Below are 23,188 nucleotides of genomic sequence, written 5' to 3' on the forward strand. Positions count from 1 at the left end.
GGCAGTCCCTCGTCTCCGTGTGAATGCGCCTGGGAAGTGGACAATCCACGGATGTGTCGCCCCATGATCCATCCGTCCACGAGTCGGTCCGTCGTGCATGTGAATCGGGCGGTGGCGCTATGTCGGCGACTTTTTGGACAAAAGAACTAAGAAAGCAAGCAGACTAAGCAGAACATTACGTGTTCCTATGAGAGCTCGGCAGGACCGACGCTTCTGAACATAAAAGCCGGGAAAACGCATAAACACGAGTTTCCACTCTAGTTGCATTCTACATTTCCTAAAGCATGTGCTTGCCAAATTTGGTTGTGATAAGACAATATGAAATGCAAAACCTCTTGTGCATAAACTGTGAAATAGAAACACTCGTACGAATGTGAGATGTTCACAACACTCTTTCGTGGCATGGAAAAAGTTTCTTGGTTATCCTGTTCCATCAGAAACTGAAGCTACTGAAGACTGCGATGGGGAGAAGACAGCTATGCCTACTTCTCAAAATAAATAGAATGGCGCACGAAAATGGCCAAGATTGACATCTTTCTGAGTCACCGAGAGTTTTTCAAATCCAGTAGCTATTTGACTTATTTCGGTCGTGCTTTATATATATATATATATATATATATATATATATATATAGTGACGAAGAGAAGCGGCACGAGCCTTCGGGGACGCGCCGTCCTGGGAGAAGAGGAAGAGGAAGGACAGACTGAGCGAGCGGCAATATATACCAGAAGGTCATCTTGAGTTCTATCTCCAATACCCGTGTAAATAATAAACCCCCCATCACTGAATCCGACTTCTGCTACAATTGGTGGAGAGTGCCAACTTCCCCAACTCCGACCTCCACTCGAAAGTATAATTCCCAACCCTGGAGCTCCGCAATCGGCGGCTACCATCAGCAATGACAGGCGAAGGAACCTCGGATGCTTCCAGATCGGCTACCTCCAACCAAGGACCCACGACTATTATGTGTGCCGGAGCCCTTCGCCAACGTGACCCGAAGCTCTTCAGCGGGATCGGCGACGATGACATTGATGACTGGTTGGAGTCCGTGGAAAGAGTAAGCCTTCCTAACAAATGGGATGATGTGCTGAAACTCAATAACGTTATTTTTTATTTGACTGACGTCGCTAAATTATGGTACACCAATCACGAGTCAGAGCTGGCGACCTGGACTCTGTTCAAATCGAAAATTCAGGAAGTATTCGGGAAGCCAGCCCAGCGAAAGCTGATAGCAAAAATAACCCTGGAATCATGGGTTCAACAAAATGATGAAAGCTTCGTCAGCTAAATTGAAGATGTGCTCAAATTGTGCAAGCGCATTGACACACAGATGCCGGAAGACGAAAAACTGAAAAACATCATGAAGGGAATTGCTGAAGACGCATTTCAAATTCTTGTCGTCAGAGCCCCCGCGACCGTCATTGAAGCCATCGATATTTGCCAAAACTTTTCTGAGCTGGGCACCCAGCGTTTGCCACTCAGCCGCAAGCCGCAGCCTCCCATGGAGCTAGCTTGAATAACGCTGCGGACAGTCCTCCCGATAAATGGGGTGACCTTCGATATCTCATTCAGGAAATCATCCGCGACGAAGTGGCTCGCCAACTAGGAAAGCCTGCCACTTCCCCAGAGCCCTACGTCTCACCTTCCATCAGAGCGCTTATTCAAGAGCAAGTCACAGCCGCTATCCCTTGCCCTGGGGTGGTTATCATTTGAGCCCGTTCTCGTTTCCACCTTCTCACTGGGCCCTTCTCAAAACAAACATTCTCAAAAAGATCTTCTCGCTTTGACCCGTCGTATTTGGCCCTTTCCCGTTTCGTCTTTCGCATTCCAACCCTCCTCAATTGGGCCCGTTCTCGTTTCGCCCTTTTCACCTGGCCCTTTTCAAAACAGTCATTCTGAAAAATATCTCGCTTTGACCCCCCCTGTCGCACTTGACTCTTTCTATATCAAAATCGTTTTTAGGGTAATACTAATACATTGATATACTTTGTGTGTGTGTGTGTGTGTGTGTGTGTGTGTGTGTGTGTGTGTGTGTGTGTGTGTGTGTGTGTGTGTGTGTGTGTGTGTGTGTGTGTGTGTGTGTGTGTGTGTGTGTGTGTGTGTGTGTGTGTGTGTGTGTGTGTGTGTTTGGCCGCACTACAGGCATACTCTCTCTGCTAAGGATTTTAGCAATGCGTCGAGGTCGTCGTGAAAAGCTACTAGCTGACAATAAACCAGACCAACTTTTTATCACAGCCAGATCATATTCCGAAATGTTACGTTGTTTGAGGTCTGTCGACTTGGGACAATGCCACCACTTCTATCATGCAGTGGATCTCAGAAGGGGGTCTGCGAAGACATCCTAGTGGTCCGCGAAGCCCTGTCTCATCAGTCAGGCACGGCAATATTAGTTGCCTTTCTTCACGTTGAGAAGAAACGTTCCAATTTTCGGAAGAGTACTCTTGTGTTTATGTCAATGAGATAAGTATACTTTACACTAGCAATTAGTTATATCCATTTATTAAATCATTATCATGATAACCTATACCTTTCTATACCCCGAACGGGGTCCTCCATCATCTCCGCCTTTCTTCAAGGCGTCTGCGAAACATTAATGGTTGAGAACCACCGCTGTTATGTATGCTATTTCTGTTCAAACAAAGTTTCCAAATTAAATGTTTCTCGCTTTTTTTTCTCGTTTGCTTAGAGGAAGGGAAGCAGGCGTCAATGTACGATTCTCAGTGCGTACCTCTACACATAACATATATCTGACGGTATGTTGGGGGCCCAACTAAGGTAAGGCTCATCAAGCATCAAGCGTTAGAAGCATGCCGAACTAGTGTCATTCGGTCGTAGGGCGAACGGGCGAAATGAGAATGGGTCCAGTTGCGAAAAACAGGATTCTGATCTTATGAGAAGATTCAAACGAGAAGGACCAAATGAGAATGGGTCGAAATGTGCACGGTTCAAATGCGAATGGGGCGTTTTGAGATACACCCTTGACCCTGTGATACCGCCCACCATGCCAATGCCGCTCGCGCCTACGTACGCCGAAATAGTAGCGCGTCCGCCCCCCATGCCTGTCGTCCAACCCCAGCAACCATTTCCTCCCTCTCGCAGGCAAGGACGTAGAGCCGACATATGGAGGACCACGGAGAGTTGACCAATTTGCTTTTCATGTGGTCTGGTTGGACATGTCGCTCGATTTTGTCGACGTCGGTACACTGAAAGTTATGGTCCCCCACCACAAGCTCACCATCGACCAGGCTTCGCTGGTAGTCGTCGAAGTGATGCTTTCCAAGATTACTCTGACTACCAACGGCAGCAACGACCAAGCAGATTTCCGTCTCCCAGACGACGCTCGCTGTCTCCTCTCCGCCCGCGTACGACATCTCCCGCTCCAGAGGGAAACTGCTAGGAGCAGTTCCAGAGGCGAGAACTGCGAATCCTTCTATATCCTTAAGTCCTCGCCCTATTGCACGAAATATGATTGATATTGTAATTAATGGTTTGCATGTTCAAGCATTAGTTGACACCGGCGCTGCTGTATCAGTCATTCGGGCTGACCTTTGTAATCGATTGAGGAAAGTCACGACCCCTTTTGTTGGACGTCCATTTAGAGCTGTTGATGAGCAAAACATTGTCCCTACCGGGGTCTGCACAACACGCATTGTGATTCAAGATATATGTTACTGCGTCGAATTTGTGGTGCTTCCTTCCTGCTCTCACGACGTGATTCGTGGCTGGGACTTTTTGGAAGCAACGAATGCCCTTATTGACTGTGAACGTGCAGAGGTGGACTTTGCTGAAATTCGGCTTCCTGAAGAAAATGACGCTGTCGACACGATCAAATTATTTCTAACTGATGACACAAGAATTCCTGCGTTTGCTTCTGTGTTTCTGCCGATTCAGTCATCTAAACTCGAAGTGCTAGTCCTAATGGCATCTCCATCTGCAGTTTTTTTTCGCAAGACAGGTATCCTTGTTCCTTTTTTCTTGCTCAACCTTGACAACGGCCACGGATTTATTGTGGCTCTCAATATGGGGTCTTCTCTCCCAATAATGCTCCCTGCCGGTGAAGTTGTAGCCTACGCCGAACCATCTCAAGCCATCGAGGTTTTCGCATTCGATACTCCCTCTCCTGCATATTGTTGTACATTAGTTCAGCAGCGACATGACGAAGACGAGTTCTTGTTATCCACTGTAGATGGCCACCTCGATTCGTCTCAAAAAGACTCAATTCTGTCTGTTCTGCGTAGATTTAACACCATATTTGATCGCCCACAGTCTACTTTGTTCCGTTCCACGTCTGTAGTCCACCACATTGATACAGGCAACGAGAAACCCTTACGTCAACGTCCATACCGTGTCTCAGCGTCTGAACGAAGCATAATAGATGACGAAGTGAACGACATGCTAGACAGAGGTGTCATCACGCCATCTACGAGTCCGTGGGCTTCCCCAGTGGTCCTCGTCAAGAAGAAAGATGGTAGCATAAGGTTCTGCGTTGACTACCGGCGGCTGAACAAGATCGCGCGCAAAGACGTATATCCAATGCCCAGAATCGATGATGCCCTTGACAGCCTGCAGGGAGCCGAGTATTTTTCTTCTGTACACCTCCGTTCAGGCTACTGGCAAATCCCCATGGCCTCCAACGACCGAGACAAAACAGCCTTCATTACATCGGAAGGACTGTACGAGTTCAACGTCATGCCTTTCGGCCTATGCAACGCACCCGCGACGTTTGAACGTATGATGGATGCTGTGTTGCGAGGCCTGAAATGGAAAATATGTCTGTGTTATTTAGATGACGTAGTTATATTTTCAAAGACATTTGAGGAGCACCTCCATCGATTAACAACCATATTGTCCTGTCTCAGCCACGCCGGCCTCCAGCTAAATGTCAAGAATTGTCGATTTGCGGCGAGGCAAATAAACGTTCTGGGTCACCTCGTGTCCAAAGACGGCATTCAGCCGGATCCTGAGAAATTCAGGCCGTTTCCAACATGCCAAAGCCAACCACGGAGAAAGAACTGCAAAGTTTTCTTGGACTCTGCTCCTATTTTCGACGCTTTGTGCGTGGCTTCGCATCCATAGCAGCACCCCTGCATGAATTTTTGAAGAAATCGTCCCACCTGCCTTCTTAGACATCTGAGTGTGAAGCTGCCTTCAATCAGCTCAAGGAAATTCTAACATCCGCCTCAATACTCCGACACTTCGACCCCACTGCCCCAACAGAACTCCGAACTGATGCCAGCGGCTTCGGAGCCGGAGCAGTTCTCGCTCAGACAAAAGCAGGCTTTGATAACTGCATTGTCGCCTATGCAAGTAGGGCTTTCTCAAAACCCGGAAAAAATTACACCGTAACCGAAAAAGAGTGCTTGGCAGTCGTGTGGGCAGTCACAAAGTTTCGCCCATACCTTTATGGTCGACGTTTCAATGTTGTGACCGATCATCATGCCCTTTGCTGGTTATCGTCTTTAAAGGATCTCACTGGACGCCTTTGTCGATGGATGCTGCGCCTACAAGAATACGACTTTGCGGTTCTGTATATATCTGGCCGCAAACATGGCGACGCCGATGGTCTCTCGAGATGTCTGCTGCGCACTGACGCACCCGATCCATCTGACACCGACGAAGACCCTCTCACCTCGTCGGCACTAAATATTGTCGACATGCAACTCGAACAAGCAAGAGATCTGTGGCTAACGAAAGTTCTGACAGTTGTGAGAGACCCTGACTCGTCCCAAAACTGGTCACTACGAAGGCAGTCCCAACATTTCCGCATTCGGAATGGGCTCCTTTACCGGCGCAACTATTCACCTGAAGGTCTCCATTGCCTTCTTGTTATCCCTCGTCACTTACGACGTGAGGTTTTAGAACATCTTCACAATGATCCAACATGTGCTCATGGAGGACTTCTCAAGACCTACACTCGGGCTCGTCTGCGGTACTACTGGCCAGGGCTTTATGGCAGCGTTCAAAAGTTTGTAAAATCATGTCCCGAATGCCATCGTCGCAAATCGCCTTCCCATTCATCTCAAGGTCTGCTCCAGCCCATACCGTGCCCAGAAAAACCATTTCAGCGCGTCGGGATATATCTTTTTGGTCCCCTTCCGAATTCCTCCTCTGGAAACCGATGGACCATCGTCGCCATTGATCACCTCACCCGTTATGTCGAAACCGCTGCTTTACCTTCGGCGACAGCAGAAAATGTGGCCAATTTTTTCTTAAACCAGATTGTTCTTCGTCATGGAGCTCCGAAAGAGCTCCTTAGCGACCGCGGAACTGTGTTCCTTTCAAAAATTCTGAAAGAGGTTTTACGAGCTTGCAGCGTTATTCATCGAACAACGTCACCATATTATCCGCAGACCAACGGCATGGCTGAACGTTTCAACCGAACACTCGCTGATATGCTTGCCATGTATATTTCCCCTGATCACCGGAATTGGAACAAGGTGCTTCCATTCATAACCTTTGCTTATAATACCGCCGTTCAAAACACTACCCAATTTTCCCCTTTTTTTCTTCTTTATGGGAGGGAGGTCTCTTCAATACTCGATAGCCTGTTGCTCTATTCGCCGGAGGAGTCTGAATGCACACCACTCACCGAAATCCGAGAACATGCTGAGCAACGCCGTCAGATAGCAAGGACACGCACTGCCGACCTTCAAGGACAACAAAAACGCCGCCACAATGCCGCGTCCAACCCTCTGTCATTCAAACCGGGTGATCTTGTCCTGTTGTGGACACCGCAACGTCATCCCGGTCTCTGTGACAAATTGCTTTCTAACTACCACGGCCCCTACCGTGTGCTTCGCCAGACTTCAGAAGTCAACTATGAAATCGAGCCCTTTTCGCCACCGACTGATCGCCGCCGACGTGGTCGTGAAATAGCTCATGTGAACCGCCTTAAACTCTACAGTCCGCCAATCTACCAGCCCTAACATCACCTTCGCCAGGATGGCTACCTCTGCGAAGGGGATATATTGTAACGAAGAGAAGCGGCACGAGTCTTCGGGGACGCGCCGTCCTGGGAAAAGAGGAAGAGGAAGGACAGACTGAGCGAGCGGCAATATATACCAAAAGGTCATCTTGAGTTCTATCTCCAATACCCGTGTAAATAATAAACCCCCATCACTGAATCCGACTTCTGCTACAATATATATATACATACATACATAAAATAAAGATAATAAAACACCTGAAAACCCGAACTCGCATGCTCATCTAAAAACTATTACTCTTAAAAGAGCAAGCTGTTAAGTTTTGACATTGGCACTAAAAAAATGAGGGTGGGCGATCCTGAAGGAAGAGGCAGCGTCCACGCGCGTGGATAGCCCCTTCCTTCAGCATCGCCGACCCGTCCCCGTACGTGGATGTAGATATTTCCGATGCTTAATCGTCCAGCTGTTGGCAGGCGTCACAAAGGCTAAGACGATTTCCGAATGGTAGAAGCCAGCATATGGCCTTTTACGCAACTTTCTTGGCTTCAGAGGTGGCAGTTGACCTCTCAACTTGCAGGTTATTGGTAGCAGCTTGCTGATCGTCCATGATGGCAAGAAGGCAGGCGTCTGGATGATTGACTTTGCCAAAACCATTCCCCTTCCGGAAGGAGTGTCGGTGAGCCACCGGGCGCCCTGGCTGCTGGGGAACCACGAGGACGGCTACCTCACGGGACTGGACAACCTCATCTCGGTCAGTTTCTTCCCTTGTCAATGTCTATCACCAGGCTCTGGATTCCAGGCTTTGTATGAAGGTGGCCTTTTAAAAAGAAATATTCCAAGGCGTCTGCGAGCAGTGTCGGGCATGCTCTCAAGGGGAGATGCGAGTCGAAAAACAATATTTTGCTAGAAAATGTGCTTTTTGGCTTTGTGATGTTTGATTATTTTTGAACGTTTGATGTATAAAAATAGTTAGTGCCGGTTAAGATAGTGAAATTAGTCGTATACACATTTGAAGACCTCCAGGCAACCCAGAACGGCGCGAATTTGAGTAATTTTTCTCTGCACGGTTCTTTGAGTTGCAACGTCACCCGTCGCCACATTTATGTCGAAAAGTAGGCCTAGCCGTCCCCTCTCTATTGCAGTCTTCTGTAGCTTCCATTTCTTGCAAAAATTTATTAACACAAATAATTTTTCCGCACCGCGAAAGAGTGTAGCTACACATCTATGGTAAAATTCCAACGAGTTTCTTTTTATGTAATTTTGGGGCATGTTCACAGTTTATGCGCAAGAATTCCTGTTCTTAATATCGTCCTATCGCAACCCAATTTGGCATGCATATATACTTTAGAATATATATACAGTCGAGCCCGGTTATATCACACTCGGGTATTTCGAATTATTGTTTATATGAAACAGTCCAAAACTCCCCTTGAAAATCACATGTAACTGTATAGGAGCATTGTTTTTCTGTATCGAAACTCCCATGGCGGGGACACTCGATATTGGGCAGGAGATCGAACTATACGGGGCGCTCTGACCTGTTTGTTGTCCCCACAATTCGGTGTTTACCCAACACAAGGCCTGTGCACATGCCACAGCCCTTGTGGCCATGTCCATATTATATTCTTCAATAGAGCGCGGAGCGCAGTGCAATATAAAAACACTAACAATAAACGAAGTGACGCTAGTGCCGGATGTCTCCCGAAAGCAGTCGTCAGAGAATGCGAGCTTGGCCCACTTCAGCTTTTGTGCCGAGCTGGGCACCGTGCATGCTGCATTGTTCATGCAGGCTGGAGTGATAACAAAAGAGCCCCTCCTCCCCCTCACCGAAGAATACGAACTCCAGCCGAACGCTGACGCCGCGTTCGGTTATGTCAGCCGAGCGCTGAGTCATTGTATTTGTTGCCCCCATCTGTGTAGTTCTAAAGCTAACCGCTTGGGGCGTCACGGTGCTTTTTGGACTCCCACGGCGACCAAGGAGAAGGAAGTGACGTCAACAACGCAGCAAACGCAGATTAGGCGTTGATTGGTGGGGGTCGCTGATGAATTTCCTCAGAAGAAAACAAAAGCCCACTTTTAGACGCAGCTCTTAGGCGCCCGTTTCCGGCTTGAGTGTCGCCGTTGGCGTAACCGCGTTGCATTATGGGACGCGTGACGACGATGCCGATGACGTCATCAGTGATAGTGACGATGCCGTCATCGTCACGTGACCTCACAGGGGTCACGTGACGCCACGGGGGTCACGTGACCTTCGTGAGGCGACGGCGACGCCGCTCGGAGGGAGTAGCAGACAGGATGATGAGGTGTTAACCATGTTGAATATACCTGAGACTGGGGTAGAAAGGAACATAAAAGTCGAAGAAACAGAAAGGGACGACGTCTGTTTCTTCGACTTTTATGTTCCTTTCTACCCCAGTCTCAGGTATATTCAACATGGTTAACATCCACCAGCTCGCCTGCACCCTATTTTATCTATGATGAGGTGAGGAGGAGGAAAGAGGGGTATATCCTCCCCTCAGTACCCTTCCCTCCTCCTCCTCAAGAGCTGCGCACTAATTCGGCGTTACAGGGAGTTGTAAACGGCTTTCATTTTTTTCTGTTTTCTTCTGGGGAAATTCGTCATCAGCTACTCACCGATGAACATCCAATCTGCGTTTGCTGCTTTGTTGACGGCACTTCCTTTCCCTAGTCGCCGGGGGAGTACAAAAAGCGCAGCATAGGGCCCCTGATCTGCTCCAGCACGGCGGCCCGTCGCTTTTCCCGCGGTAGAATTGCGCCCGCGACGAGCACGTAGCTCGCATTGCGGGGCTGGCAGACCGCCATGCCAGCATACCCGCTCGGGAATACGCAGCGAAAAAGCAAATGTAAAAAAAAAAAAAAAAAAAGTGAACAATAGCAAACACAAGGGGAAGGGCACGCACCCGCGTAGGAAGGGCAGGGACTGCCCGCGCTCTTGGAATAGTAGCGTGCACTCTTTCCCCGGACACCCGCTGTCGCTGCGCGATTCCTTAGCGCCAAAAAAAAAAAAAAAAGGCATCGTCAAGTTGAGTGTGTCGACAACGGTTGAGCAATCGCACTTCGAACGCCTTATCTTTGTTTACCCTTTTGCCGTTAGTGCTTTGCGCGTTTTTTTTTTTTGTTTTTTTTTTCTTTCTTTTTTGCCATAGAGTTATTATAATGTACGCTAGAGGTTGAACTGGCGCTAGTGTCTATGCGACTTCCGTGACGCAAATTGAAGCAGACAGCAACCAGTCTACTTTTGCGGTGCTCCTGTGCATTCCTGTGGGAAAACGCGCGTGCATTTTGTCTCTTCGCCGGAAAATAACACGGAACACTTTGGTTATTTGGGTCGTACCAAATAGCATGTATCTAGATTGACACTATATAAGTGTAATTGCTTTAGTTAGCACATTTTTCTTCATCAGTGAACGATATTGAACTTCGCTAAATTTCAGTCCCGAACGTGTGTTCCGCAGCAGGTGTGTAAAAACAAGCGACGATTCAAATTAAAATTTCAATCGAAACGAATATAGAGTGTGTTCAAGGCTCGCGAGCATTCCGGTGACGCTTGTATATTGATAATATGCCAGTCCTGTCACTATATTAGAATGATCCCGTCGTGCATGAGCGGATAAAAACTTTCAAAACGTAGAGAATAAAGTCCGTGGGCTATAAAAGGTGTCTCTTCGTATTGTTTTCTCTGCCGGGCAGCTTTTATCGCGCACTTGTTCTCAAAGATATCGAGCGCGCGGGTGATATTTTGAACGTAGAAGAAGCAGATTCGCTCAGGGCAGGAAGAATAAAGCGGTACTTACTTATTTAAAATGGGAATAGATTACGTGACACCCAATTTATTTTGATCGTACATGCATTGCGAGTTCCTGATCCAGTGTTACTGCGCAGTTCTTGCAGCCGCTCTGGATTTTCCAGATGTCCTTCGTTCCTTTGGCATGTATATCCCCCATGCTGGAAATCGCCGCGTTCGCGCTAACAGTGTCCGACAGTGCACATAAAGACATGGACGAAGCCGTTTTAGCACCGTTTTTAATCCGATGAATTCAAAAGAAAAACGCCGTAACTGACCAATCCTTTCGTCGGCCTGACTGAGAAATGTTCCAAGCTACTTAGTACATACGAATTATTTGGGATATTTGCTCTTATAATCGAGCGCAGAGAGAAAATGCACTCACTTTTTCCCATAGAAATGCAATACCGGAAGTCAATTATCGACTGGTTGCTGTCTGCTTCAATTTGCGTCAGCACACTAGCGCCACTTGAACCTCTAGCGTACATTATAATAACTCTATGTTCTCTGCGGCCTGAATTTTGTGGTTTCTTTTTTGTTGCTTCATAATTACAAACAAACTGGAGCGCCCCTAGCGGACGCCACGGGCGCCGCGCATGCGCGATGGAGTGTGGACAAGAAGCTCGCCGTCGCCCGTAAACAAACCAATTTGAAATGCGATGTGAGTCCCCCTGCCCTTTTTCGCTTTCGAATTGTTGATTCCATGTCTTCCTAGCAATGTCTGACTACTTGAGCGGCCTCAGTGAAATTAACGAAGCTCGTTACACCGCAAAACTTCGCGTGAATAACGTGACATGCGGCGATTCATTCCGCGCGCGGACGCCGCAGGATGTACAGTGCTAATAGGGAGTTTTTGTAGACCGCGCTGCCCCCTCCGCTAAGCGTTCCGCAACGAAGAAGTCGCTACTGCGCCTGCGCGTCAATAGCCTTGATTGTGGAGTTCCCGCTATCCTAGTGGGTTGCGGAGGGCCTTGCGGGACGGCGAAAACGAGTTACGAAAGCTCCCTAATAACACTTTTCTATAGACCATTCCATTAAGCGCTCTCTGGGCGGCACCATTTTGTTCGACCGCAGCTCCCTCTCCACACATCCGGGAAGTTCAGCGGGTTCGGCGGGGTAAAACGAGAGAGATGGCACCACTGATCTCTATGTCTATTTGCTGGATCGCGTTTGACCAGCTCCTCCTATGGACGGGAATGCGGTCACTGGCGGCCATCTTTAGGTAGAGTTATATCATCTCTAGCCACCATAGTAATATGGCGGACAGCGCAATGGCGGCAGGCTGCCATAAAAATAGCCGTAGATCTAGTACACTGTACCGTGGGTGACATTTCGTGCTTGATTGAAGTTGTTCGACGAAGCAGACTCTTGAAACCCGGCGTGAACGGTAGCCTCATCTTTGAGGACCCGGCAAAAGTTCTACGAAAGCGCAGCACCGGGGGAAAGCAGCGCAGCTCGCATCAAAAGCAGACTCCGTACCGTCGTCTGCTTTCGATGCTTCTTTCGATGCGACTTTCGATACGTGCTGTGCTGCTTTTCTCCCGGTGCTGCGATTTCGTGAAACTTTTACCAGGTCCTCAAAAACCGGACTACTGTTCACACTGGGTTTCAAAAACATGTTTCGTCAAATAATTTTAATCAAGCACGCAATATCACCCACGCTATTTTGACCGCAGCCTGCCAACCCACCTGCCAAAACGCTATCTGCCATGGATGGATGATAGCGGCTCCAGCAGCTTACATTGGCTAGAGGTGATACAACTCTACCTAAAGATGGCCGCCAGTGACCGCATTCGCGGAGCGGGCAAACGCGATCCAGCAATTGTCATAGAGATCAGTGGATGGCACACCGCCGACTCCGCTAGCAGACGACAAACCGGGAGGTTGCCGTTCTCCATCTTTGGGCTGTATCGGCGGGCTCTACCGAACACCGAACTCTCGCTCCTGGCTGCCGTTGTGAAGTGGTTCGCGTTCTTAGAATATTTATGGCTACCCCGAAAATCAGCCTATAGCTCTTTGTTGTTCTATTTTGCTAAATGATAAACTAGCATATCTTTTTTCCGTTACTTAAATAGCAGCTGAGTCAGCCGGCAGTACTACCCTCAACTACTGCGTGTATTGCGGCAGGAGAGCGTTTTTATTTATTATTTCAGACTTCCACTCATGGTCGCTAAAGGCCTACACCAGTACGAACTTTTGTATAGTAAAAAAAGGTACAGCAACCGGATTTTCTTTTCGCCAAAGAGACCGGCCAATCTGACAGTTTTCCCTATTTTTGTTTTTTATTTGCACGCAGGTAACAGTGCAATTGGACCCTGTGAGTCTTTTCATCTAGCATAATATTACACGACAACTGGCATTCCAAAATCTGCGCATCTGCGCTTGAAAGTTCCAAAATGACGCGATTTTAAGCAGAGTTTGCACGCCAGCCGGACGCTAGCTACAGCCCACTCGGCGGAGCGGACGGCTTGCGGGGGAGAGGAGGAGTGCATTTTTTTTTTCCCTTTTACCCTCTCTGCTATGACCCTAATGGAACGGTCTATAGACCGTTTTATCGTGGGTAGCGCCATTTGAGAGCGAGAGAGAAAAGAGGAAAGGGCTACCGGCGCTTTCCTCCTTTCTGATTGTGTAGAAAGAGTGAAAGTCCCGGATGAGAGGCTTGGCCGGTGTTGGATGTCTGCAGTGCCCCAACTTAATTAGAGCCATGGTCTTCAATGGCGACAGTCCCCCGGTCATCGGGATACCATTGCTGGGTGATAAGGTGCACGAATAACGACAGAAAGTGTCGGATACTGTCCGAGGACCTATAGTAGCTTGCATGGAATCCGGCAAGGCGAGTGCGGCTGTAATGTTTTTTTAGGCTCCATCGCTTTCCGCATGACTGGAAATGGTGAACCATTTATCACTTTTTCCTTGCAATGAGCCTATTTCAACGTAGACATTTTTAGTAATCAACAAGCGATACACGAAACGGGAACATCAGTTAACTTTTGTAAACACCCGGAGCTGCTACTGCTCGTTTTGCTGCGCTGCTTTTATCTTCGTGTTCGTGTTCTTATATTTCCTTGTGGATGAACGACGAGGACGTTCTAGATGTACTTATATGTAACCGCAGTAAGTCTCAAAGCAGCCACGAATAATTTTACTATGTGATGCAATAGTTTGAGTACTCACCTCCAATTTCTATCGCTGGCACGTTCGCTGCCGCTGTTCCCCACGTCGCCGCACTGACGGATGCCATGACTCGAACAAAGGAACTTGCACACTGGGCTCGAAAACGCAGATCGCAACACACGAGACGTACCCTGCAGCGACTGTCCGGCGTTTCAAATCGCCCAATCAAAGGAAACAACAAACCAGCGCCACTCCAAGGAGCTCTTTTGCTGGCTCTCTGGTATCACGCAGGAGATCGCGATTCAAGAAAACCGATAGAACTACCATTTCAAAAATTTCCAGCCTCACCCAGCGGCGGAAACGAGCCTTCAAGTAAGTGTTGTAGATAATAAAATCGAGTCAGTCACCACTGAAAATTATCAATATTAAGATATATTCAGTTACAAAATTTCTCAAGCTCAAACAGCAGTTATCACGAGAAAACTCGCACGCACCTTGCGAGCGTACCCCATGTTCATCGGCGATACAGCGTTCGGTGCGCGCTCCATTCACAAAATGTTCCGAGCACAGTCGAGAGGTTGGCGTTGAGGAAACGCCTTTTCGGTTTACGGACGCAATCCACTGCCGCCTGAAACCGGGGTCATATGGAAAGCGATGGAGCTTTCTACATGATCCCGACATTGCATTGCAAGACATTGCAGCCGCTCTCGCCTTGCTGGATTCCTCGCAAGCTACATGGGTCCTCGGACAGTATTCGACGCTTTCTGTCGTTATTCGTGCACCCTATGACCGAGCAATGGTGTCCCGATGACCGGGGGACTGTTGCCATTGAAGCCCGTAGCTATAATTAAGTTTGCGAGTTTGAAACACAAAAGAAAGTGCGAACGAAGTTGGGGTACTGCGGGCACCCAACACCGGCCAAGCCTCTCATCCGGGACTTTCACTCTTTCTACACAATCAGAAAGGAGGAAAGCTCCGGTAGCCCTTTCCCCTTTTCTCTCTCGCCCTCTTTCAGTAAAACGGTCTATAACTAGGGGTGTCGCGAACTTTTGTCGAACCGGATTTTTAGGTCGAACTTTCGGGGTTCGACTGTGTCGAACCGGTTCGACGAACCCTCGAACTTTTCACCAGATTCGACCGGTTCGACTTTGTGGACACTGTGGCCACACCAACTTACAAGCATGTCTAGGTTTGGAGAATTTTTTTTTTTTTATGCAATGCGTTATTTTATTTTATGAACAGTTGCAATTAAAAGAAATCAATTCTTATCACTGAAGAAGTTAATAACTTGTTTTTTTGTACTGTATTAACTGAAAGAACCAACCAGCGCTGCCCTTGGTTCATCCCTCAGCCATCACCATCCAATCCGAAGCCAACTGGCCAGTCTGTCGCGCATGCGCACTCGAGTCGAACCTCAATACAAGGTTCGCCGAACTTTTCACTAAAAGTTCGAAAAAGTCGAACCTGGTCGAACTCGAACCGCGGCCGGTTCGCGACACCCCTATCTATAACGCGCGAGCGTGCGGCTTTCTCCGGGGAGCGCTAGACTGGTGGCATTCGCGGAAACTGAGCTAATCACGTGGCGCAACATGGAACGGCCCGCTCGAGGGGTGTCCTGCCCACTCTATCAGCTTGACAAGCGATAAAAGTAAAGTGGTTTATGATTAGGGGTGTCGCGAACCGGCCGCGGTTAGAGTTCGACCAGGTTCGACTTTTTCGAACTTTTAGTGGAAAGTTCGTCGAACCTTGTATTGAGGTTCGACTCGTGTGCGCATGCGCGACAGGCTGGCCAGTTGGCTTCGGATTGGATGGTAATGGCTAAGAGATGAATTAAGTGCAGCGCTGATCGGCTATTTCAGTCAATACAGTACTAAAATTTAAGTTATTAACTTCTTCAGTGAATAGAATTAGTTTCTTTTAATTGCAGTTGTTCACACAATAAAATAACCCTTTGCATAAAAAAAGAAATTAAATAAGAGTTTAGAAATGATCTCAGAATGGTATGATGATTGGCAAATGTCTCTAAATAACCAAAAATGTGCACATATGACGATAACTAGGAAAAAAAAAAACACTGAATTTTAATTATACTCTTCAAGGAACCGCTTTAAATACCGTATGTGAATACAAATACATAGGATTAATCATAACTTCAGATCTGCGTTGGAACTCACATATTGACTTTATCTCCCGAAAAGCAATGAATAAATTGTGGGCATTAAAAAGGAAACTGAAGGACTGCTCGAGCAAAACGAAACTAATGGCGTACAAAACGTTTGTTAGATCTATACTCGAGTATGCCGACGTTGTGTGGGATCCTTACACAAAATGTAATATTAACAAATTAGAAAGAATTCAGAAGAAGGCATTAAGATTTATATTTAACAAGTATGGCAGAAACACCTCGATTTCGGAGCTTTATGTACAGGCCGGCCTTCCGCTTTTAGAAAAACGTAGAAAGATCAATCGACTGAAATTTATTTTTAATCTAATAAATGGGAACTACAACTTAGATTATCTAGATTACTTTCACTTCAACACATCTAGGTTCACAAAAAATAAACACAGTAAATCAATCACTGAAATAAAGTGCAGGACCGACTGTTACAAATACTCTTATTTTCCTCGTACTATCCATGCCTGGAATGCGTTACCCGAACAAATTGTCTCTTCAAATTGTCTAACGTTGTTTTTAGCATTGATAAACGAATTACCAGAGTTTTGAGGTTTCAGGCCTTGATACCCCTCAAACGAATATTTTTCTGCTCTTTGTGTGTTCGTGATCATATATGTAAAATGTTTATTTTTTGTTTGTTTTGCTGCGCTGCCACACTCTGTGCTTGCTTTTTTCGTAAAACTTGATCCATGTATCCCTCCTACCTTGGCCGCCCCACAACGGCCAGTAGTATAAATAAAAAATAAAAAATAAAAAAATTCTCCAAATTTAGACATGCTTGTATCAAGGTCTGGCCACACTGTCCACAAAGTCGAACCGGTCGAATCTGGTGAAAAGTTTGAAGGTTCGTCGAACCGGTTCGACTCAGTCGAACCCCGAAAGTTCGACCAAAAAATCTGGTTCGACAAAAGTTCGCGACACCCCTATTTATGATCAACGAGGTAGAGGGGCTTAGAGTGATAAACCGGAAGTTCCGAAGTGGCACCCCCCCGGTTGGTTGCCGCCATGTTTTACGCAAATGTGACCACTCGTCACGTGACCTAACAAGAGCCGCGACGTCACAGGTAAGATGGCAGCGCCCAGAGCTGGCGGATGCGAGTTTGTTCGGTGCGGCGGCAGCCGTGATGTGCAGCGGCTTTCCGACGATTTCGGGCTTTTTCGTGCTCGCTGACGCAGGTATGATGTGAAAATATGAAGGAATGAGACTTTATACCTTTTCTGCGCAAGATCGCTCTGGATCATCTGGATATTAACACCTGTGAGACAGCATCAGCCGTATCGCCGTACCGGTGCTCGGATTCGGGATCTGTTCGAGGATCGATAGAACTTTGAGTGGTTTTAGCATAAAATTTTCGCATTCTCTTAGCTTTGTTTGAACGTTGGAATGTCTGAGAATCGACGCGAAGGGTATACGTCGCGTTAGGGCCTAGGAGAAGTTTTTTCAGGCCTGCGTCACCGAATAACCATAGCAACTTTTAGCGAGGAAGCTCCTGCGATCTTTAACCCTTTGTGCTAATCGACGATTCTACATTCGATCGCTTTTCTTCCTTTTTTGGTGAGTGCGAAGTGCACACTTATTTTCAGCTACGAGAATGACGTTTTATTGAGTGTGGGGATGAATAAGTCGTTGCAGGCACCTGCTTCAAAGCTATTTGACTTGCAATAAGAACAACTGTTTTGGTGTATGCATAGATTAACTGCACCTTTTTTCTCTTTCGTAGGATTTATTGCAGCAATACTTTTTTTCATCAAGATTGCATTGTATTAGTCGGTCAATTATTTACTTGTTCTAATTACCTGGATAAAATTATTCATATTTGTGTTCATCCCTTGCCTGAAGAGCAGTCTTGTTGAAAAATGTTGACCATTCATTTCGGTCTCTTCAATAGCCTTTTTTGAAAAGTGTGGGTTGCCTATAGACGCTTTACACACGCGCCAGATTACAGACGCCATTGCCGACCTTCTACTGTCTTACCGAGATATCCAACCACTGAAGCGGGCTTTGGCAAGCCTCCACAAAGGCAAATGCTGGGGAAAGACACCGTCATATCTAAAATGCCAGTAACCTGTCCTCCTGTGGTAATGATGGAGCAGAGTGAAAAATATAAGCGAAAATAAAAACTGAAGGGCGGTTATGGCGGCGCCCATGCACAGCTGCTGTAAAGCGTCTATACTTCGTATCATTGTAACCTGGAAAAGGGCAACCGCCACAGCCCCCTCGAGCCAATCAGAGAGACAGAGCGAAGGTGTGTGACAAATCTGTGCAGACGAGCACTCTGAATGGCATGTTGTCATGTGCCTCTCTCCAACGTGCATATTGGCTCACCGAGACTGTAGCCTTTGCTGTTTGCCAAATTGTAATGAAACGAATTACAGTAGCTACTACTCTAATTACCCCAGGCTTTCATACTTTGGTCATTTGTTCGACAAGAATGTTACGCCCGCCATCACTGTGAACTCGGCTCAGCGCCTATATTGGACTCGAATGCTGCATTAGCATTCGACGTGAACTGGGGCCCATTTGTGTGCTTTACGCCGAAAAAAAATGGTAACAGTTCTGTTGCTTGATGGGGTTCCGCAAAGGGTCTATTGTGTCATACGTATAGGAAGTGTCCTGCTATATAACAATGCATCAACACATATGATTAAAGTATATGCTCAGAGGTGTGTTGAGGAGAAGTGGAATGAGTGCAGCCCAATGCAACAAGTCTGCCAGTCTGGTATGTCCCATTAATTAATATTGAAGAGTCAGAGATGCGAGTGTCCTCAAAAGGACCTGCGCGTGTGGTGAACACAATTTTTGGTGTATAAACTCTCAAGGCGTAAAGGCAAGTGGAAATAGGTTGATCTGGTTAGTGTATCAAATATGTTTATTTCCACAGGATTACATAATTATTGATTCTTAGTTAATGGTTCCAGAACAAGTTCTTTCTCCGACAGTCTCCTGTCAGGCGTTCAGTCGTAATACCTGTGGACCTTGTTGTGGGATGACGCTCCTGGCACGTCGGTGTTCAGTTTGGTCGAGTAGCAACTTTGACCGACTGATGCCGTCTTGTAATCATACGTCGTGTGCGCCCACTGACATTTGGCGCACTGAAGCTGCAGGGCTGGCTTCTAATCCGCAAAATTTTCCTGGTAGTTTTCTGCACCAATGCAGCAAGCTCGGGCATATATTGGTTATGTGGCTGTGCCTTTTGCTGTACCGTTGACTTGATAGCTGGCAACAATGTTTGTTTGCTATCCAAGCCATTTCACTTCCATTTCGTAATGGAGACTTATTCTGCATCCCACAACCACTACAACTTGTGCAAGTCTTGTGGGGCAAAGTGAAGTCTCGTGATGCTTGCAGTCCACTTTTGAGAGCAACCAACCATTTTATTTCTTAAGGTCACTGAGCGGTATTCTCCCTCAAAGTTGGAAATTGTGTGCTTCGTGGCATGGACACAGATAATTAGTGTCAGCAAATTATTAGGTATTGTCCTTGGACGACAACCGACACCAGATCAACTTTCCTTGCATTGCCGCTCACCTGCTTTGTCGTGCTTACCTCCCGTCCAGATGAAGTAGATCACAAGCTTCGGGGTCATGTCGGCACCAGGGACAAAGACCGCCGAAGATAATCCCCGATCTTCCCCGGACGCTCGTCGAGACGTGGTCGAGGGTCGTTCGGCACGAACCCTTGCAGGCCAATTCATTGGTACGGGCACCTCCAGTAGACATGGTCGGCCTCATGCAGTGGTAGCAGAGTGGTTTTCGGTCGGCCATTCGCAGTACCTCCGTTTTCGTCGGTGTACTCTGTTCAGCGCGGACCTACACTGGTTCTTCCCGATGTTGGGAATGCTTCGGCGATGGGGTGTCTTGTTGAATCGGCATTGAATAGTAACAGGTCGCCGGTGATGGTCGTTGTGACTTTGTTGCATAAGTCACCCTCGTTTCGTCAGATGCCGCTTCGCTCGAAGAAGTCTCCAGTTGAAATGCCTGTCGAACTTCTTCTGAAACAATCTCGGCGATCAAAATAAAAGCCGGGCAACTGATGGCAGGAACTAGCTTCCTTATCTCCTCCCGGACACCGTTGTGAATGATGTCACGGATGCCTGGACGACTCGAGTGTCGCGACGCTGGGGAGTTGTTGATAGTGACATGCTCGGACCTGCAGTGTACATTCAATGCTGGAAGCTTCATTGATATGAACCCTTCGACTGTTGTGTGGGGTTGGAGACAAGGCTGCTGAAGGTGTTGTCCCTCACATGAGGAACATGGGATTCTTAGCTTCTTGTCTTCTGTAGCATCAGGGTTGGCGTGGGTGCTCGATCAGAAGCAAAACATCCTCCACGAAGGTGGTGACGCTCTCGTTGGGGCCGTGCCCTGGACAGAATCAGGAATTCGGCTTTCTCTCGTCAATGTTGGCTGATGAACATGCACTTCAGCTCGATCTTGCAAACTTCCCACGACGTTAAGGAGGATTCGTGGTTCTCAAACCAGTGCCTCGCAGTTTCTTCCACGAGAAGTATAGGTTCTGCAGGAGCTGGTTGTCCATCTACCCACTGTGGCGGGCGACACGGTCATATTATTCAATCCAGCCCTCGACGTCTTATGCACCTTGCGTGAAAGGGCATCAGAGTGCGAGGTGCGACGGGCATGCAAACGATGGTGGGAGCGGACGTAGTTTGCTGCTAGAGGTTTGTCATTGTTGGCTTAGTCAGCTTCGGTTTTTTCTGGCAAAAGACCTAATTCCGGCGGTTCTTGCTGGTAGCAGCGACCGGCTTGGATTTCAAGTTCTTCGTGGTGTATTTCCGAGTCTCGTCCTTGTGGTACCCGCTCGTCTTGCGGTATTTCTGCCAGGCTCGGGATAGGACTTGGTTCACGGCTCGCCAGGGGTTTAAGACTCGGGATAATGTGCCACCCGTGTCTTGTTATCGGGCAACTCGGCTGAGGAGCCGCCAGGGTACACACAGTGAAGGGCTATGGGTAAAGTGCGCAGCACCTCCACCAGAACATACAATGACAGCTGAGCATGGCCTGGAACTTTCCAGAATAGTAAATATTGATAGAAAATAGGACTGGAGCAAGCATCCGCGGCAATATAACAAAACAGACAGAAAAGAGTCTATCCTGACCACTAAAGAAGCTGCACTGCTTTAGTGGCATTCTGTTCGAACAAATCCTCTCCTTCGGGGTCTGGCGACTGCCGTGGACGAGCTGAACTGAAATAGATGTGAGACAACTTTTCTGGTAACGAGCCGCTGCAGACCGCCGTCGCAAAGCGTCGTGAATGGGTGGACTGGGTAGGTAACACGCGCGATGAAATGTCCATACAGCTTGCAATTCGCGTAACGAGTGTTGATGAAACTTTGGTGTCGACGAAACGTGCGACAGACCAGCGGAATCAATACCAACTGCAACACCTATGCTCCGTGAAGGTGCAAGTCTACGCCAGAACAATTTAGTAGGCAGCACAGCATCACCTAAAGCATGGCACAGGAACTACCAGCTTGAGGGCAGCTCTTCGGCGCGCCGCACACCTGTCCTTCGTGAAAGTGCACGTCTACGCCGGAACAAATTTGGGAAGCAGCACAGTATCATTTAGCACAGCACGGGAACTACAAGCGGCAAGGCATCTCTCCGGTGCACCGCACAACCAAAGTGAGCCTTCAGGCATTTAAACAAAGCGACATCACGATTGCACACTGCCAAGCACGACTCACGCAATCTCCGTCGCTAAACTGTGTATCCAAATGTATTGCACACGCTTTACTGCAGATCTCGAAGGTTCCGATGGTCAACGAGAGCACAGAAACGTCGCCTTAAATTTTATTCTAGCGGTATCCGAATCAATCCGAGGTGCGAGCAACGTAGGGCAGATTGTCTCTTCCGTGGCAATATTGCGCTCGGTCACCAGCGAAATGCACACCGTTCCTCCGTATTTTCACCTTGTACCTACGTCAGACATCACGCTGAACTCTGAAGTCGCTGTCGACCGGCCTCATATGACGGCTTCTGCGTCTGAAATCGACTCGCCGAGACGAACGAGAACCAACAAAGCACCCGACAAGCTCCGGCCCAGCTGGGGCCAGCCGCTGCATGGGCGCTGCCATCTTTCCTGTGACGTCACGCATTTGGTTCGGTCATGTGACGAGTGGTCAACTTTGCGTACAATGGCAGCCGCCTTATGGGGGTCACTTTCGAGTGCAGACCGGAACCCTGGTTTATCGCTCTAAGCCCTCTACCTCGTTGTTTATGATATATTTTTTGTTTTGTTTTTGATGACGACATCTTTGATACGCCTTCATGCTTTAGTTTGTTTATTGTTCGAGCAACGATGTTTTCAAAAGCGTGCGAGCAGCCTTCCGCGTTCGCCGCCAGCTGATAGAGTGGGCAGGACGCCCCTCGAGCGGGCCATTCCATGTTGCACCACGTGACTAGCTTAGTTTCCGCGAATGCCACCAGTCTAGCGTTCCCCGGAGAAAGCCGCACGCTCGCGCGTTGTAGACAAGTGTGATTACCACTGTACTTACGCTAAAGCCTTATTCGCATGGTGAGATTTCGCTCGCAATTTTCAGCCGCGACGTCGCTCCGGCTGCAAAAGCGTGAACCGTAGCTGAGATGGTCGACGTCGATGCTGAAAATCGCAAGCGGAATCGGACCAAGTGAATCGGGCATAACAAGTCGATGATGGCCTCTGGTAACAATGATCAGCATCTCCTTGTATCTACCGTTTACATCGAGCCTGCTTACCAACCTTCAAACTTAAGTCTTTTAAGGCCTGCACTTACTTCTTATTGCAAGTACCGCGCCAACATTTGGCCGAGGGGCCGGTGTGGTCTAAAGAAGCAGACGACAAGCAGAAGCGTTTGAAAGAGCAGACGACAGTTCGAACGATCAGGTGGCCGTTCAAACTTGAAGACGCACTGAACATAGTCCGCAGGTGGTCCGTACAACTTGACGGTTTTCCGACGTTCATGTAGGTACAAAACAAATAAATGTGTTGACCACAAGTATCCGTGAATTCAACCCGAAATGCTTCCCGCCCAAGCAATCGTGGTCCGACGGCGTCTGGTTTCCCTTTTCACCGCACATATTTACGTTCTCGGACGAACCGAGCACATGAAAACTGACTTTCAAACCATTCTCGATTCTTTTGGTACAGTCCCAGTCGCGGCTTTTGAC

The 23,188-nt window shown here is 47.8% G+C and overlaps 1 protein-coding gene across 2 annotated transcripts in view; it reads left to right on the forward strand.

The window, feature by feature from the left end:
• LOC8043712 (inositol-trisphosphate 3-kinase homolog) overlaps window positions 1-23,188 on the forward strand; it is a 76,264-nt gene that overhangs the window by 44,319 nt on the left and 8,757 nt on the right. For both annotated transcript variants that reach the window (XM_029971270.3, XM_029971269.4), the window contains exon 7: window positions 7,504-7,677. In XM_029971270.3, the coding sequence (XP_029827130.2) occupies window positions 7,504-7,677 (174 nt within the window). The remainder of the gene's footprint in view (window positions 1-7,503; window positions 7,678-23,188) is intronic.

The sequence above is a fragment of the Ixodes scapularis genome, unplaced genomic scaffold (genome assembly GCF_016920785.2).
Source record: "Ixodes scapularis isolate PalLabHiFi unplaced genomic scaffold, ASM1692078v2 PGA_scaffold9__187_contigs__length_104089568, whole genome shotgun sequence".
In the NCBI taxonomy this organism is placed as follows: Eukaryota; Metazoa; Arthropoda; class Arachnida; order Ixodida; family Ixodidae; genus Ixodes; species Ixodes scapularis.